This window comes from Oenanthe melanoleuca, chromosome 3, assembly GCF_029582105.1.
Source record: "Oenanthe melanoleuca isolate GR-GAL-2019-014 chromosome 3, OMel1.0, whole genome shotgun sequence".
NCBI lineage: Eukaryota > Metazoa > Chordata > Aves > Passeriformes > Muscicapidae > Oenanthe > Oenanthe melanoleuca.
The window spans coordinates 63,055,468-63,074,378 of NC_079336.1; the positions used below are offsets into that span (position 1 = coordinate 63,055,468).

General features: G+C 35.2%; 1 protein-coding gene across 1 annotated transcript in view; it reads left to right on the plus strand.

The window, feature by feature from the left end:
- The window catches only part of ADGB (androglobin), a 95,215-nt gene that overhangs the window by 15,790 nt on the left and 60,514 nt on the right, over positions 1-18,911 (plus strand). The window contains exons 3-9 of the mRNA XM_056488630.1: positions 586-678; positions 2,797-2,868; positions 4,164-4,352; positions 6,266-6,405; positions 8,014-8,100; positions 9,615-9,772; positions 12,831-12,953. Of these exons, the coding sequence (XP_056344605.1) occupies positions 586-678; positions 2,797-2,868; positions 4,164-4,352; positions 6,266-6,405; positions 8,014-8,100; positions 9,615-9,772; positions 12,831-12,953 (862 nt within the window). The remainder of the gene's footprint in view (positions 1-585; positions 679-2,796; positions 2,869-4,163; positions 4,353-6,265; positions 6,406-8,013; positions 8,101-9,614; positions 9,773-12,830; positions 12,954-18,911) is intronic.

Sequence of the window (18,911 nt, forward strand, 5' to 3'; positions counted from 1 at the left end):
GGTATCACATATCCTGTTGCCTTCTCTGCAGATGGAGGATAAGCATCACTTCAAAAATGAGTGTTTGAAAACTGTATTGGCCTCTTTTTCCAATGGGCTAATTCATGCTGTATAATTATAGTTCTCTTTGGTTTCTATAGCAGTGCTAAATGCATGGAACATGCTTTTTCTGTGTCTTAATAATTGATTTAGATATTTACTTTCAGTCTTCAACATAAAAGTTATCGAAACAAGTAAGTTAGAAAAAGTACATAGGAATAACTTTGTAGGAGAGTAACTGACTTAGAAATTTGAGGTTTTTTTAGTGATCTTTCTGAAAAGGGAAAAGAATAATTTCATGTAGACCTCTTAGAAAGTGCAGACCACGTAAATTTCTCTGGACACTGTATGTGGCTTTTGTGCTGCATCTTCATCTCGGGCTTTGGGCTCTTTTTGTTCAGTTGTAGATACTATTAGTTCTTTTTTATGCTGTTTTGCTCCTTGAGTGAATTATCCTGTGACAATATATTATTTTAAATCTCATGGAAGATATGATACTGTAATTATTAAAAGTGGTCTATTTCTGTTCATACATATTTTATGTAGCCTGAATTTGATGATCCTGAAGGGAAAATAAAGTTGCCAGCATCCTTAAAAGTACATTCATGGAAACGTCCACAAGAGTTTTTAGCAAAAGAGGTAAGAAAAAAGCAAGGTCATGATGAAAAAAATGCTAATTGCCTAACTTGTGAAAAGTAGAGTGAAATTAGCAGAGGAAGTTAGTTGGACTGGTGAAAGCCACTTGACCACTCAGTCAGTCCTGTCCTGGAGGTGGGTGTACATAAGGGGCGAGTGACACGTGTGACAGCTCACCTGTGCTGCACACAGGGCTGGGCCCTGGGGCTGGAAACCCTGGAACCAGGGTGAGCTCACACAGATGGTGGTGGTGGAAGAGTCTGCAGGCAGCTGCTGCTCCTTACTGGCAATTACATCACCTGCATCTCCTTGACTTTATATAACCACAGCAGCAGGCTTTTCACCGTCCTTTTATTTTACAGCAGGAATTGTGAGCAAAGTTGTTTTCTTGTAAGAATATCCTTTCATAGCTCAAATTGTATAAGGACATAAGATTACCTATACTAACCCCATTCTTTACAGTTAGCTATAATAATAACATTCTCAATGATACTGTACAGAATCTGGGAGCCTTTATTAATGGGATAAGACCACCATGGACCAGCACTTCCTGGTGCAAAACATCATGGTAATGTATCCTCCCACATCTGCTTCACTTTTTGACTCTCATGTTCATTTGCAAGACAACTGGACAGAGAGATACCTTTCTATTTTTGTGGGTTTTTTTCTCATTTAAGAATTATCATCATGGCAGAAAAGTTTCTGTGTGTTCCAGCTTAGGCTGCCTTTAAGCAGGAAGTCTGAAGTATTCACATTTGTCATGAAACCATGAGCTAACTTTACCAGAACTGCAGTACTTTTTTCACTTCAACTATCGTCTTTTTATGGGCTACACAGAGCACATGTCCATATTTTTGATAATTCTTGTCTGCAAGGATTTTTAAATTATGCATAGCTGTTATTCAGTTTATTTTAAAATTAATTGCAGAGAAAATAAATAGCCTCCCATTTCAAAGGTTGATGTTCTCCAATATTATTACTAATCTAAGGGTTTATGTGATTTACTTCAGATGAAATGCTGAAGTTTTAAAGCACTTGGACCACCCTTCTAACTTTTTCAGGCTTGTCAGTTTTCCTTTTGTCAGCTTGTCAGTTCCATTTTTAATTAACTAGACACTAAACAGATCTAAGTTTAATTTTAAATGGAGGGAGCGGGGGAGGTCAGCAGAGTAATTGACAAGACCAAAAGATTGGGTAGAAAACACTGCCAAATGCATAAACTGAGTGGAGGTATCTGAGAGAGGACGGCAAGAGAGCTGGCAGCCCAGAAAGTCGTGGAGATATGTATCTGTATTAAAAATAGTTTTTAAAATCTATCTCTAGGGTACTATAAAGAAAGCATTTGTTTTCTCTGAGGCCTGATTAAAACTTTGATGCTTCCTTTGGTCCAGCATATTTTGAATCAACAAACAATGATTACCAGAGATTTTATATAAAATTAATGTAAATGTCAAGTGATGAAAGACTATTAAGAGTTAGTTGTTACCTGATATATTTTTAACCATAAAAGAAAGCATAAACAAGCCTATTTAGTATGGTAAGCAAAGAATCAAGCAATGAACACCAATATGTTATGAGAGGCACAGATACATTTAGTTCAGTAAACTGCAATCCCAGTCTATTTTTACTAAACTGCTTACAAAAAGGAAATGGGCTGTGCAAGAAGGAAATAGTCATGAACACTATGTAATGCAGCCAAAGGTTTGACAAAGTTGCTGTTCAGACAGTACCACAGTCTGACTGACCTTGAGCAAATAAATCCCTGTGAACCCTGGTGGGTGGCTAAGGAAATCTCAAAATATGAGACAGTGTTGTGATCATGATTTAAATGCAGAACTGCAATATCTTAAGAAATTGAGGACATCTCAATGTAATTATTAAATTTGATACTTTTAAAATCTCTTGGTAAAAATAATAATATTTTAATAATTTTTAACATACATTTTAAGGAAGTTTTATTAAGAAATATCAAACCATTGACAAGATGATCACTTCTAGATTTCAAATGTGTAATGAATGTTTGCCAGATGTCCAACATTTGCATGTTCACTGCAGTTAAATGTTAATTTAATTTTTTCCAGATAATTTATCTATGGACTTAACTAATTTACTTTCTATTAGGTTCCTGTGATAGTCCAAAATGAAACTTCATTTGACCTTGTTTCAGCAAATGAGCACATATTTTGTTGTGAGGTAGGTGGAAATACATTAATGTCCCTTTAAAAAAATATATTTAATTTTTCTTATCTTTCTGTAACTTTTTGAATTTCACTCCAAATTCCTATCAAGAAGAAGTCAGTTGTGAGAATTTTTTTAAGTGGAAAAAGAATGAAGGAGATAAAGTGGCAAGAAATTTATCAAGATTATTATAATTAGTGTTTAACTTTTTTAGAATTTGAAAAATCAGTGATGATAAGAGATTTTCCAAACTTTTTTAAAAAATACATATGTGCAGTCTATGAACTAAGGTAATTACTGCTTGATAATATTATCTAAAGAAAAGAGTAAATATAGACTGTGTTAGAAAGGATTTATATTTTTTATTCAGACTTTCTGGAAGTCCTAGTGGGCTTGCATGTGCGTGCAAATGTCTCTGACCCAGACAGTGTTTTCCATCTCTCCAGAGTTGAATAAATGTTTACTGAATTTCTGGAAGTCATGGGAAAACATAAACCAGGTAGAACCAAGGCATCTGAGTGCCTTACTGAATGTAATATTGCTTAATAATTTCTATTTCATTCAGTACATCAATGCAAATTCAAAATTTAGAGATATAAGGGAAGAAGCACCAGAAGACAGGTCATGTAAATTTTGAAGTCTGCAAAACCACCAATTTATTTTAGGACAAGTTTCTTGGAGCGCCCATAGAACCACTAATCATTTTTAAGGCAAGTTTCTTGTAGTAAAAGCATTTTTTCATTCCGGTTTGTATAAATAATTGTAACAGTTTAGTAACATTTGTGAAAGTATGGCATACATCATAAATCTGCATATTATAAAAAAACATGCATAAAGCATGATTTGTTAAAGCTGTTATTTTAAGTCTTAAAAATTACTAAGTACATTTAATAAGTTAGGATTTCTTTTACTTAGTACAAATGATGGCTATTGAAGGCAATGCTGATTTTTAGCAGCTGACTTTTAATAAGTAATTAAACAAGTGACAGTTTACAATTCCTGTAACATAATGTATTTTAAGATCATATATTATCTTCATTTGTCTTTGTTAAATAATGAATATCTTTATTTACACTGTTTCTTTATTTAGTTTCATGAAGCCTTGTGTTATTGTAGATAGGTATTGGAATAATTTTAAGAGAAGTTGTAACAGTGAAATTAATTTTTTCATTAAACCATGGCTATATTTTTATGTCACTTTTTTATTTACAGGGATCTGTTTTATTCTTTGATCATTAGATTATAAACTCGATGTTTTTTTCAATAATGTTACTGGAAAATAATTTTTTTCTATTTTTCTCTTGTTTTAGCTGATGAGATGGATTGTAAGTGAAATATATGCTGTCTGGAGGATATATAATGAAAACTCCTTGAATAGTGAAACACCCACACTTGTTTGGAAACCTTGGGATCACATTTATACCTCATGTAAAACTCCCCCAGAACATGTACCACTGTACAATAAATTTGGAAAATATATGTTGAAGCTTTATTGGATGGTGAGTTGTTTCCTCCAACAATATAAAAATAGGATGCAGCTAGCATGGCAAATTTTAATGGTTAGTGGACTTTTATTTAAAAAATTATATTTTCATATTATTGAAAATACAAATTTAAGAAATATTATATTATTCTATTATATATATTGAAAATATAGTTTGAATTTTAACAATTTGAAAATAGATATTTTCATATTATTGAAAAAATGGATTTTTAGGAGTAGAAAACCTGACAAATTGTTGATGCTTGTTAATTAAAATGCTTCTTACAGTTCATGTGATTTTTGCACAACTTGGGACTTGATAGAAGTGTTATTACTTGCAAAGGCAATATTTTATTTTTCTAGTTTTGTAGGTTTGATGTAAATGCATAGTGTAGTCAGACTGTAGCACACATCTCTGATGTATTAGCCTAAATTGATATTTAAGTAATTTGGTTGGCTGACTTTGTAAAGTTATTTGTACCTAAGTATATTTAAAGATAGAACTTCCAATGTATCCAGTGTACAGCATTTTCTAAAGATGTACTGGTAAAACTAAAACATCCCAAAGATTTCTATATTTAAAGATAACAGACAATAACTTCTTAACACATTTGGCAGTCAATGGGGAACACTTAATTGTGTACTGAACCTCATTTTAATAAAGAAATAATGACATAGAGAAGAACTAAAAGCTATCTGTGTTGTTGGAGTTATTTCAGTTACATTTGTCTTTTGGAAACAGAAAATGTCACAGAATGCTAAGACCTATAACTAACCCTATTAAACTTCCAGTTGCCCAAAGTAGAAAATATTTTTTAAACAATTAGTTGGAAACAAAAAGTTGAAAGTGACCTTCCCTGTGAGGGGAACATATTATAGGTTCTTCTCAAACTAGGGAAGTTTAAATATTTTTTTTGGCTTGTCACAAAATAGTTCATATTCTAAGAAATATATGATTCTTTTATGCCTTCTGAATATCTTTGCCCTCTGGCCTAAATTTGTTTTCTCCTTAGACCTGTCAAATTCATAGAATTAATCAGCTGTCATATCAGCTTGAGCCTATAGTTTAGTTACAAGCAGAGAACAGTAATTGTGCATATTATCTCTGATAACACATAGTGAACACTTTAGTGATTTGCTCATTCTCAGTAATTTTGTGGGTGAATTAATGGAAGTACTTGCTCTTGCCCCGCCTATTTTCTATTATAATTTTATCACTAGGAGACAGAGACTGTTATTTGGAGAATGGTAGACAAGATTATTTTGTGGAATACTAGCTAGCTCGATTTACTGATGAGGTATCTGGTATTAAAGATATAAGTACAGTACTTTGTCTTATCTGCTTGTTTCTTATCCTGAAAACACAGAATTTTTATTTTTTTTTAATGCATTTCATCATTTTGTGTTGTATAGTATAGTATTTTATAAAATACTGTTGTAATGCTTAACAGGAGACTAACTGCAGTCAACATCCCCAGGTAGTTTTTAGGAAGCAAGAGGGACTGCTTATATCATAAGTATTTTCCAGACTGAGGCCCAAAGAGGCACTTAAAAAGCTGCTATCTTAGTTAAGCATTTTTGAAATCATTACTGTTTCTCAGGCATCTGTCATGGCAGCTGAAGAAACAGCCATGAATGTGTGCACATGATGTACTGTACATATGAGATGACATACATTTGGAATAGCAGCAATTAGATTAATCCCTGAAACAAATAAGTCAGAGCAGTAATAAAATGCTATGGATGCTGTTTTAATGCTTCTCATACACTATGTGAGAACTTTCTTTTCAAGCCATCTGTGATGTAAATCAAGTTACAGTAGCATTGGGTTCTTGGGAAAGCATTTAAAGTTCTCTTACATACTCTTCACTTGTCAGCTCACAAACTAATTTTTCTTCTTTCTGCTTTCCTCCCCTTCCCCTGTCACAGGGGTGTTGGAGAAAGGTCATTGTGGATGACACTATGCCCTTCAATGAAGAGGAGAATTTGTTATTGCCAGCTACAACCTGCCAAAATGAACTTTGGCCAATGTTGCTGTCCAAAGCTATCATTAAGTTAGCAAATACTAGGTATGTTTTGTCATCTTACTTTTGGTTTGTTTTGTGTTGTCGGGTAGTAATAGCAAAAAATTTATTTAGTATACATAGGAAAGATATTTTTCTTATTTTTTGTAATGACAATTTTACACTTCCAAAAACTGACACTGTTAATCAGTAAAACAAAATCCTCTATAGCTACAGGAGGTGTAGGGTTTCCTTTTTAGATGTGTTTGTAAATTTATTCACAAAAATTTACAAAGAATTTGGAGTACTCTCATTATTTTCTTCATTTGCTTGACCTTGTTCCTGAAAACTTCACATGTGGCTTTCTGCCAAACAGAAGTACCTGTGAACTCTTAATAAAATTGTTATTATCTGCCTTGACCAGCATTGAAATACAATACAATATTCAATATACAAATAATACAATACAATACTAGATTGAAATGCAATGTAATACTCAGCCAGTATTGAAAGTAGGGTTTTGTGAGCTGCTTTTGATACCTTTCATATAGTTGTGCTATTTTGTGATCTGGGGATGTGATCTACTTCCCTAGAACTGTCTGGAAAAGTAGAAGGTAGCTAATTATGGAGTGAATTACAATTATGGCTACAGGCTCCTTTGGAATGAGCAATGAACACCAAGAGTTTAAATCAATAAGCTTGAGTAAATAATTCAAAACACACATCTGGGTAGTGAAGATTCCCTGTCCTTGACATATCAAATTATGTTACTGTATGTGGGTTACTGAGCGGCGAAAGGACACAGTAACATGGCACTCTCTTGCATGGTATAAGAAAGAGCAATTTATTGAAGGAAGCCATTGCCTTAAATAAGACAGTTCATGAAAAACAAAATATAGACAGATCATTGGTCAGAGAAGGAGACACCTCTTGTCCCAGGCTTCTCACAGATCCAGCAGGTGTTTATCTTTTGTTATGATTCTTTGTGTCATGTTTACAGTAGAGAAAGAGGCTCTAGCTTGGGAAAAATCCTCAGTCAAGTGTAGAAATCCAGACTGGAAAAATCCTTTAAGATTCTCCCTGGACCTGTGAGGGCCACAAAGTTATATTTGTCAGAGGAGTATGTTTACACAGGAGTTGCCTTGAGCTGCCTGTTAGCAAACTCTGTTTGCAGGAATGTGATTGAAATACTGCATTTCTCCAGAGCAAAATGGCTAGCCATACAATTTGCTGGCATCTTTGCCCTTGGTCATCTCAGGAAACCTTTTCAGAGAGTTAGCAGAGTGTCACTTTGAAAAAGTGAATTTGGCTACAGTGGAAGTAGAATCAGCTTGTTCAGAATAACCTGGGAGTTAGAGAAGCTGCTTAGGAAATGGGAGTTGTAGAATCATAACCCTGTTTTAGCACAAGGGATTTCAAACCCACATCTCCAACCCTGCAACTGTGTGTAAGTATACATGGTATGCTTGTTAACATAGGTGAAAAAAATGTCATTGTACCAGAGGGAACACTAAAATAATGGAACTGATGCAAAGGCATTGACTTTGTAGGGGAGCGACATGTTTTTCATTCTGTTCTGTGTATGGTCTTATTCCTGGAGACAGCAATGTAGACTACAGAGTTTACTGTAGTTGGTTACATTATAATTGTAAAATGTCTGCTTTTGTCTTATAGTATACATGAAACTGGAAAAAGAGAGATGGAGGAATTTACAGTTCTACAAACACTGACTGGATGGATTCCAGAAGTTATTCCTCTCCAGTAAATTCTTCTATTAAACAATTTATGTGTTGGTTGTTGAATATTTAATTCTATAACGCATTATGAAAAATAAAGCTGAGCCCTAAAAGTCCTTCACCATCAATTTTGGAAAGTGAATGGTTTATAATTCAGGCACTTGGAAAATATACCTTTGAGAAATGAAATTTTACTGTGTTTCATTTGCAAGTCATACAGTTTCTTCTAAAGCTATTTATCATGCTGGTGCCTATTCTTTATAAAATTAATTTAACTAATATTAAACAATGTGATGAAAACAAGGTTAAAGAAATCTACGTTTTGTTTAGTATGGAGTTAAAAAATGTCTGCCGATAATAATAATTTTCTATCTGAATATACCATAGAAAGTTTGTCATGAACTTGGAAGTAATCAATGTCAGCTAGTATGGTGTTTCCACCCTTCAAATTGTAACAGTTGACTTTTAGTTTCAACCAAAAACAGTGTTTCCTACCTACAATAACATTTTTCTTGTTTTCTATGTGTATTATGTTCGCTTTGTATTTTTAAAGAAAGGCATTCTGACTTTTCAGCTGGACATTCCTTTTACTAAATGAATTACCTGGATACTGATACTGAATATTTAGACTTTTTCATTTGAATTACACAATTTTGCCTTTTGATATATGCATTCAAATGAATATATAGATAACAAATTGTTATGGCTTATATATCATTTACTTAGATGTGATTTTTTACTTATATTTCACTATCAAATAATATTAAAGAATATTTTATTCAATTTTTCAGTAATTTTTATGTCTCAAGCTATGCTTGAAATTTAGGTTTTTAATATATTTGTTCCCTATAGTAGTGTGTATGTAGTTCATGGACTTAAAAATCGAAGTAGCCTAAATTCTATTTCTTTCTATATTTAGTTTTACAACTTCAACAGCAAAAACAGTATTCACTATTACAAATACATTATATCGTGGAATATGAAAATGTGAATACTACAGTCTTTGGAACAGTAGTGTAAGATGACTTTAGCTCATTTTGCAATCACTTATTTTACTGTTAAAAAAAAGTTTTATTCAGTTAGCTTGCATGAAACTCATTAATGACCCTATTTGAGGTTTTCTTTGGAATCACTGAGTTTTTGTAGAAAACTAACATGATGGTAACTGTTATGTCATATCAAAAGCTTGCCTTTGAGAAGCATTTTAATATACAGACCTAGAATCACAGTATTATATGGTGTAGTTGTAAAGTGATCTTCAAGTTTCTCTGCCACAACTTGTATCTGCTAAACATCTTGAGAAAGAATGCTTTACTTGCATGCATCTCTAGCCACCATCTCTTTTTTTATGAGTCTTTTCATAAGCTGTCTCAACAAATATTTCTGATACTGAGTCTGTTCTATCTACTAAAATAACCCAGCATTTTTTAGAGTTGGACTGTCAGTTGTGATATAGCTATCTTAATGAAAATCACACTTTCTCCTCTTACTGGAAACATCCCCTACCATTGACATACACATCTGTGTTTTCTCTTAAAGGCCTGAATACTTGGACAAAGTTTGGGGCTTTTTGAAGGAGATTGTGCCAGAATTCAAGTTGCCAGAGAAGAAGGCCCCAGAACTTGAGATTACTGAGGATGACACAAAAGCTGAAGAAACCAAAGACTCAGAGTTAAAAAATGGACTTTCACCTACAAGTAAGCTATCAGATGGAATTGAGAAAGCAGAGTCAGCCAATAAAATTAGCGATGGTCTATAATTTTATGTAGTCTAATCTTTGTAGGCCAAGCATAAATAAGGTTAACATAATCTCTGTTTCAAATAAGTGTATTTTGCATATATTGCCACATACCACTTTGTGCGTTTGTTGTTTCTTCACTGAACATGTTGCAATGATGTAAATTCAAAATATTTTTGTTTTAGCTATAGATCTCATTAGGAGCAGTACTAGTCTGTTATTTTATAAAAATAGCTCCACTTTCTGGCAGAGATTTTTTTCAGCTTCATGTTACAGCCATTTCTCTGAAATCTAGTTCATTGCAGAGTGATACCAATCAGAGAGGTTACAGTTTCTTCAAAGGCAACACTGCTCTGACCATCAATTAATTATGCACTTCATAATGGGTCTTGTAAAGTCTGATTACATACAGAGTTATGACAAATATGTTCTAATGTCTATCTGACTTTTTATTTATTGCAACTTTTCTTTTATGCTACTAGGTACACACAATAATTTTCTTCAAGAGCTGCTAATCCTATTTACATTTAAATGAAAAAATTAGATTTAGAAACTTGTTTGTTCCAGTATATTATTCTTCATTGTTTGTATACAAGACTGAGTTTTTAGTTGCTGTTTTTAACTTGAAGGCATGGGTATAATTTCACAACACTTCTCCTGCCTTTGGAGAGTACAGATGATATGCTAAAATTTCTATTTCTTCCTAGATTTCGGAAAAATCTTTTACTTCTTCGCTTTGAATGCCAAATACTATGTCCCAATGTAAAAAGTGTTATAAAAGTCTTAGAAGTTACCTGGCTGAGGTAGTATTCTCTCTTCTTAGGAAATCTTGCTATCATTTTGACCCAGCCATCACTCTGGGAGATATTTCAGAGTTTGGGATGGACATGTCACTGGGAGCAGCACTGTTGTTCATTCAACAGGGTGCTGTTATTTTTTTTCCCAGAATACTAAGTAAATATAATCCTGCCTAAGACTTAAAAATTCTATTAGTAACTGAAATAGCTAGGAATCAGGGAACCTTTGGGTCATGATACAGCTCTGTAATCTCCAACTCTGAGGCTAAAAGCTTTGTTGAGATGTTCTGTTGATGTTTGGGATTAGTGTTTGGATAACACAAAGCCATCCATGAGACATAAGGACCTGGTGGGACAACAAGCTGTCCCTGAGTCAGCAGTGTGCCCTGGGGGTCAAGAAGGCCAATGATGTCCTGGGATGCATTAGGGAAAGCATTGCCATCAGGTCGAGGGAGCTGATCCTGCTCCTTTACTTAGTCTGCATCTGGAATGCTGTGTCCAGTTCTCTTCAGCACATTAGAGCTGTGGAGCTTCTGAGTGAGTCCAGCAGAAAGGACAATGAAGATGACTGGGAGACTGGAGCATCTCTTGTGAGGAAAGGCTGAGGAAGCTAGGCTTGTTCAGCTTTGAGAAGAGACAGCTGAGAGGGGACCTCATCAATGTGTATAAGTGTCTAAAAGGTGGGTTCCAAGAAGATGAAACTAGGCTCTGCTCCATGGTGCTGAGCAACAGGGAAGGAGGCAATGGGCAGAAACTGGTGCACAAGAAGCTCCACCTGAACATGAGGAAGAACTTCCTTACTGTGTGAGTGACCGAGCAGTGGAGCACATTGCCCAAAGAGGCTGTAGATTCTCCCTCACTGGGAATGGCCTTAAACTGGAGATATTCAAGAACTATCTGGATGCAATCCTGTGCCATGTGCTCTAGTATGATACTTGTGGAGCAGAGAGGTCAGACCAGATGACCCACCGTGGTTCCTTTCAATCTGAACCATTCAGTGGTTCTGTCAAGCTGTGTTGTGCAGTTGGCACGAAGGAAGGAAGGAATGCCATCCAAAAGGACTTGGACAAATTTGAGGATTGGACCCATCTAATGAGGTTCAGAAAGTCCAAGTGCAAGGTGCTGCACGGATTGAGACAATCTGGGGCACTGGAAAGAAGAACTGAGAACAGCCCTGTGGAGGAGGACATGGGGGATCTGGTGGATGACAGGCAGTATATAAGCCAACAATGTGTGCTCACATCCCAGAAAGGCAGTTGTATCCTAGGCTGCATCCAAAGCAGTGTGGCCAGCAGGATGAGGAAGGTGAGTCTCTCCCTCTACTCTGCTCTTGTGAGATCCCAGCCTGGAGTGCAGCATCCAGCTCTGGGGGTCCCAGCATAAGAAAGACATGGACCTATTGGAACAAGTCCAGAGGAGGGCCACTAGGATGATCGGAAAGCTGGAGAACGTTTCCTATGAAGGCAGTCAGAGAGCTGGGATTGTTCAGCCTAGAGAAGAGAAGGCTTTGGGGAGACCTTAGAGCACCTTCCAGTACCTGGGGGGGCCTGCCAGAGAGCTGGAGGCTTTTACAAGGGCATGTAGCACTAGAGCAAAGGTGAATGGCTTTAAACTGTCAGAGGGCAGGTATAGGTTGAATATTAGAAGGAAATTCCTTCTGAGGATAGTAGGCTCCTGACACAGATTGCTCAAAGAACCTGTTCTGGTTACCCAGTCCCTGGAAGTGGTCAAGGCCAGAATTGGACTTTGAGCAAACTGCTCCAATGGAAGGTGTCCCTGCCTACAGCAGGGGGTTGGAGCTAGATGATCCTTAAAGTCCTTTCCAACCTAAGCCATTCCATGATTCTATGATTTTTTTTTTTTTTGTAATTACTTATGCATGGACATGCAAGGACATGAAGATGATATTTGGCACAGTGCCAGAAATACGATTTCTTACATTGTAGTAACACAAAAGTTGTGCAATAACTGAAAGGTGGGATTGAAGCTTTCCTGGCTCCTTCTCAGTAAATCTTCATTTACATCTTAAGGACTACTTTTTATTTTCATTTATTTAAATTAAATTACATTAATTTTTTATTGTACCTCAACTCTTGACTTCAAAGAGTTTGTGGTTAATTGTTTTTAAAATTTATCTAAAATATTAAAGCATTTGCACTTTATGACTTTTGATGACTGAAAGTTTTTATCTGAGAAAAAAATCTTTATTTTGCTTAATAGAAAAAGCAGATCAGAAAAAAGTAGGAAAGAAAAAAAAAGGAGGAGAGAAAGAAAAAAGCAAGGTAGCACTTCAGTCTCCAGAAAAGTTGGCAAAAGCCCAAGGCCTTCAGGATGAAACTGAAAGTAAGTCCTGTTGTTTCAAAGATAAAAATACAGACAGGAATTCTATGAAAAGTAAAAGGCTGTGCTTTAATTTAGTTTTGAACTTAACTGGGGGAGACTATATTTACTTCTTTTATTTTGTTTAAATTGTAGTTATTTATAGCTTACATTATGCATTGAAATCATTCTAACCTAATCTGCAACATAGATTAAGAATAGTATACTGCAGTACTTTGTTTTAGTGATGAACTGTCTTATAGTTCTGTGTTTGAAAAACAACAATACTTCCTCTTCCGTAATTTATTTATTCAGTATTCACTTTATACACAAAACTGCAACTGGAGAGAGCAGGAATGGTTCTTTGTCAAAGGGCAGGAAGCTGGGGGGGGGCAGGCAGAAATATTTGTTAGAATTCACTCCATAATGTAAATCTTAAATTTTTTTTCTTTTTCCAAGAAATACATAGTGATTAGTTTAATTCTTGTGTTGATATATTCATAAGAGTATAAAAATTAAGTAAATTCTTGCTTTGTACATTTATATTTAATGTTAAAAAAACCTCAAGAAAATACATTTTAAACAAACCACAAGTAAATATTAATCAGTCAGCTAGACAATCAACTCTTACTTCAAATTTACTAGCATAAAATATAGAAGATCTTCACAAATGCACAATAAGCTCATGCTCTTGGCTTTGCATATGTTTGGATACATGTGGCATTTCCATGTGACTAGCATCAAAAAACAGTTATTAACTGGAATAATTTGCAGTTGCAAATCAGTAGGTGAAAATAGGTAGAACATTTTCCTACAGGAAATAACTGCAAAGTAAAAATGAAATTTACTACATAAATGGTATCCCTGCTTCTTGATTTGAATCCTGATTAAAGTTAGCGATTTAAATAATTTTAAACTACAGCAAACCAAGAGTGTAGTTTGTCATCAGCAAATATATTTAAATTCCTACCTTACCACTAAATGAGTTAAACAGCAGTAAATAGTGTAGCAGGAATAGGAAATGGGGTGTTTCATGTGAATATAAGTAATGTGACTAACTAGTACTCAAGCATGTCATAGAGAAAGGGAAGCAAAAGTATCCAAGATATTCTAGAAATTGTGCAAAATGGGTGAAAGTATTAAAAAAAAGAGGCAGTGCTTTCATATGAAAAATGTCATGATATTTAGATCTTTATTCTGCCACTTAAAGCACAGTTTATGCTTTTTTTTTCTGAAAAACAATTAGTGTCCTCTGAAGAGGTTATTTAGAAAGATTATTAATTCAGGGCTCAAGTATACTGATGAGAGAACTCTTTTATCCTAAATTTGAACTAGAAAATACTGTTGGAGAAGAGTAAGAGGTAGGTAAGAAGTAGGTATGTCTAATAGAGCAAATTTATGATTATTAGATTGTAAGGGGAAAAAAAGGAATTGAAGTTTGAAATAAATCTGAAGTATGATGCATTTTTGTTGTGAGAGTGTACTCAAAAGAGGAAAATCTTGCAGCTTTATGAGACAATGGTCTGCAGAGTGGTTCAGGACAGTAGAACCACTGTTGAGATTAAAATAACATCTGAAACTAGGTCTTGATTCAAAGCAAAGACTCCAGAGGCAGTAGTTGTAAAAAGTTCCTGAATTGTTCTGGTGGAATATTGTAGCAGTGACTTTACTTAATACAGCAACGTTTTTTTCCTCTTTCTTTTTTTTTTTTTTTTTTTTTTTTTTCCCTTTCCTTTTTATGTTATTTGAACAGTGTTTCATTCCCAGCATGATAAAAGTGGTTTTTTCCCTGCTGCAAGCTTTCCCTCTACCTGTTGACTTCAAGGAAATTTTTCTTCTTTAGACTATTTCTAAAGAGATATTTAACTACTCCAAATATTATTTATATTTGACTTTTAAAATGGCAAAAGCTTCTGTATTCTTTTCATTGTAAATTCATGACCTTGTTACTCATGACACATTGAAGTAGCAGTTACTTCTAAATACTTGGAGACTTCTCTTACAGGCTTTTGATTTGATGTGGGCTGTAATGTTGTGGTGAGTTGATGATGTCTGGCAGTTAAGCTGCCACCCATCCACTTCACAGTGGGATGGGGCAGAGAATGAGGACTGAACCATTTGCTCATCCCCAGTGCTCTTGCTGCGGTAGTGGAGTGAGAAATAGAAGATATATTGGTGTGTGAGCTCAGTCACAGATGTTACTGGTGTGTTACCCCCAGTGTTCTGGTTCAGGTCTCTAAAACAGCACCACAAGGGCTGCCCTGATGAAAGCTCAATCCCAGCCAGATCCAATACAAACATATGCAGTTCTGAACCACTTGCACTGTCAGACCAAAGCCTGCTGCACCCCGCAAACACAGTATGAGTTGCAGGATCATTGAAGCACTGAACTTGTTTCTCTGTTCATCCAGTTGTGTGGATCCAGCTGAATAACAAGCCCTTGACACGGTCAGTCCAAATGCTCCCTGAGAGCAACCAACTCTTTAGTCCTTAGGCTTATCAGTCAGCCGGTCTTCAGGAAGTTCTGGCAGACAATATGTTCCTGCTGACCCATTGTGGCATACAAATCTTCACTTTTCCACTCAACAGCTTTTTATTCTGGTAACAAACCTTTCATACTTAGGATATCCCACTGTTTCATGGGCAGTTTTTACAATGAAATGATGTGAGATGAAGTACTGTGAGGTGAGGGTCTGAAGTGACGCATGGTCCCCAGGCAGGTGCAAAGGGAGCTGCTTTATTGTGAAAAGCAGGCCTTTATCAGTTACATAGTTTTAAATCATAACAAACATAATTCAACCATCCACTATACACCACGATGCGAACACACAATGGTTACATAACTTGTTTTTCTACCTCTAATTCAGCTGAGTCACTTTCCCACAGTCCTTTCCTGCTCAGCCAAACTAGCAGGTCTGAGCCATGATTTTGTGAGGTCTTCCCTTTGTAAAGTTTTATCTATAGGCAACAAGGTACTCAGTCACCTTCTTCCTATAAAGAATCACCACTGCTTTTATTTAGATTTCCAAACTACTGAGATTAATAATTTCTGAACTGCTGAAAAGGGAGCACTTCCATTTGAAAGGGCACTAGCTAGGAATTTGGTAGTTTCTTTTACAAATTAACCATGTATTTTGATAATCTCATTGTGCCTTGATACAAATTCTGTAATTAAAGATAATACTTTCTATGTCACAGAAGTGTTGATATTGTTATACTTAGAAGTTTTTGAAATCAAGCAAGTAGATATGTAATCATGAGAGTCAATGAGATAAATGTCACATAACTGTAATGTTATTATAATTTTTCTTTTACCTATTCAAGAGTTTTCATTTACAAGATGGATTGAAACCTATTGTTTTGGTTTTTCAACTGCATATCATTTTTTGCAATATTTATGTCAATTCTGAAGAGCACACAGGGTGTTTTTCTATAAACTAAAAAATACCTTCCAATACTCAAAGCTAATCCATGCTTATCACAACAGCAGAAGTTAGCATCTGAGCTGCACATCTGATACTGAAAGCCAACTGATATATTTTCATAGAATGGTTTGGGTTGGAAGGGACCTTAAAGATCGTCTAATTCCAACCCTCTGCTGTGGGCAGATATATCTTCCAATAGGCCAGATTTCTTACAGCCTCCCCACTGTGCAACCTGACCTGGAACACATCCTGGGATGGGGCATCCTCAGCTTCTCTGAGCAACCTATTATGGTGCTTCAATATTATCACAGTAAAGAATTCTTTTTTTACATCTAAGCCAGTCTTCTGAAAGAGAGGTCAGTTAAAACAGTTGCCCCTTGTTCTATCACTCCATGGCCTGAAGAATCTCTCTTCATCTTTCTTGTAAGCTCCTCTTTAGATACTGGAAGGCTACTCTAAGATCTCCCTGGAGCCTTCTCTAATCCAGGCTGAACAAGTCAAACCTTTTCAGCCCTTCTTCATAAGAGAGATTTTCACCCCTCAGATCACCTTTGTGGTCTTCATCTAGCATCATTACTCCTTGGAAAGTTAAACTACACCATAATCTCTTGTTTGATAGATAAATACTTAAAAGAAACATTAAGAGTGAGAAAATTCTTTGCAAGTCATATGCAAAGCATATGATAAACAAATAAAAACAGCTAAAATAGATTAAAACCAACAATTTTAATTCCTGGCCTTTCTCTTTATATATTTTACATGGATCAATTAAAATCTTACTTTCCCTTCTCAAAGGGACTCTGAAGCATTTGTTCATGTTGTTTAGTATTCATTCTCTGTTAAATGAATTTGCAAATCTGTAAGTGTGAAACATAAGTAGCTACATGGATTCAGAATTTTTTAACAGAGCACTGCAGAATTCTTATACTCACACTGATGGATAGAAATAATAGGCTTTGCTGAATCAGTTTTGTTGTACTGTATATCATCTAATAATGCAATTTTATCAAGGCCATCAGTTTTAACTGGTTTCCCCAAATGCTGAATCCACACCAATCATTATTACACTTGGTGCCAAATAATTTGCATACATCATCCTCATTTTTGTACAGAAAGAAGATCAAATAATATGCAATTTTTAAAGCTACTGAATAATGTGCAAGTATTGTTATAGTATTATTAAAGTGGATACAATGTGCCTGGTTAATCATTTGCATGCTCTCATAATTTGTTCATTGCTGTTTATTGCTTGCCCTGCAGACATTTTATTTCACAACCCATCTGGACTGAGTGTGACAGCTTTACATTCCACCTGGTATTTGATTAAATACTTTCATTTGAGAAATACTTCTCACATATAATGAGATAAGTATGCCTTGTGGCACATACTGTTCTGTAATGCACAGGACATCATAGCTGATATTGCTGTGTTTATAATAGATGAGATATGTTGGTAAGGACTGAGATTAAAGTTAATTATAGCCCTGCTTTTGAATAAGTTGAAACCTACAACTAACACAACAGCTGTGGTTAACATGGGAATCACAAGCATGCAGTGAGAAAAACTGAGAATCCATTGGAAAGTATTCTTACTTCCCTTTAGCTTATATTTAATTGGGTAATTGAATTCCTGGAAGAATATTTAAGATGCAAAACTATTGTACTTTGAGAATAAAATGTTGTATATCCTCTAAAGAAATAGATTTCAGGTGATAAATCATATTTTTCAGACATTTGCATGTTTATAGGAAGAGAGCTTTGTTTTATTTAATTTCAGGGAAAATATCTATTCTTAGTGCAACTTCCAGTTGAATATTTACTAAAAATAGGAAGCAATCATCCTATATTTGAGATGAAGCTGAAGGGAATAATGACAGACACAGTGTTAGATGGGGATAGAATCCTAGTTTTGAAAAGACCTCTAAGTTTATTGAATCCAGCTGTTGACCTGTACTGCCAAGCCCACCACTAAACCATGTTCCTAAGTGCCACATGTACACATCTTTTAAATACCTCCTGGAATGATGGATCAACCACTTCCTTGGGCAGCCTGGTTCCAATAGTTAACAACTCTTTCTGTGAAGAAACTTTTCCTAAAAAAACCAGTCTGATGAAAAACAGGTGTCACAACCTCTGTACTGAGATATTGTCTCCAAGTTTGCTGAGATAACTAAGGAAAAGTAGAGAGAAATAGATATCTTTCTTTTTGAGATGTCTTTTTGGTAGAACCAGAGATGTATATTTCAAGTATTATGATTTAGGCTTTTAATTTCCCTTCAGCTTAAATGAACTGACTGTCAGACATCCTTGGCTTCCTTTCATCATTCAGGAATTAGCAGCAGCTTCTTTCACAGATAGAGTAGGAGATGATCGTATGGTTGCCTAGTGCAACAGATTTCTGGGATTAACAAAGTGAATGTGCCCCTGTTACTATTCCTTGCAGAATTAAAGGCAAACAAGCTTCTATAAGGTATGTGGGATAAGAGCTTTGTACTTTCTGAAGCAGCCATCATTACCTCCATTTTTTTCATCTGCTTGACAGAAATGAGAGCAGTAA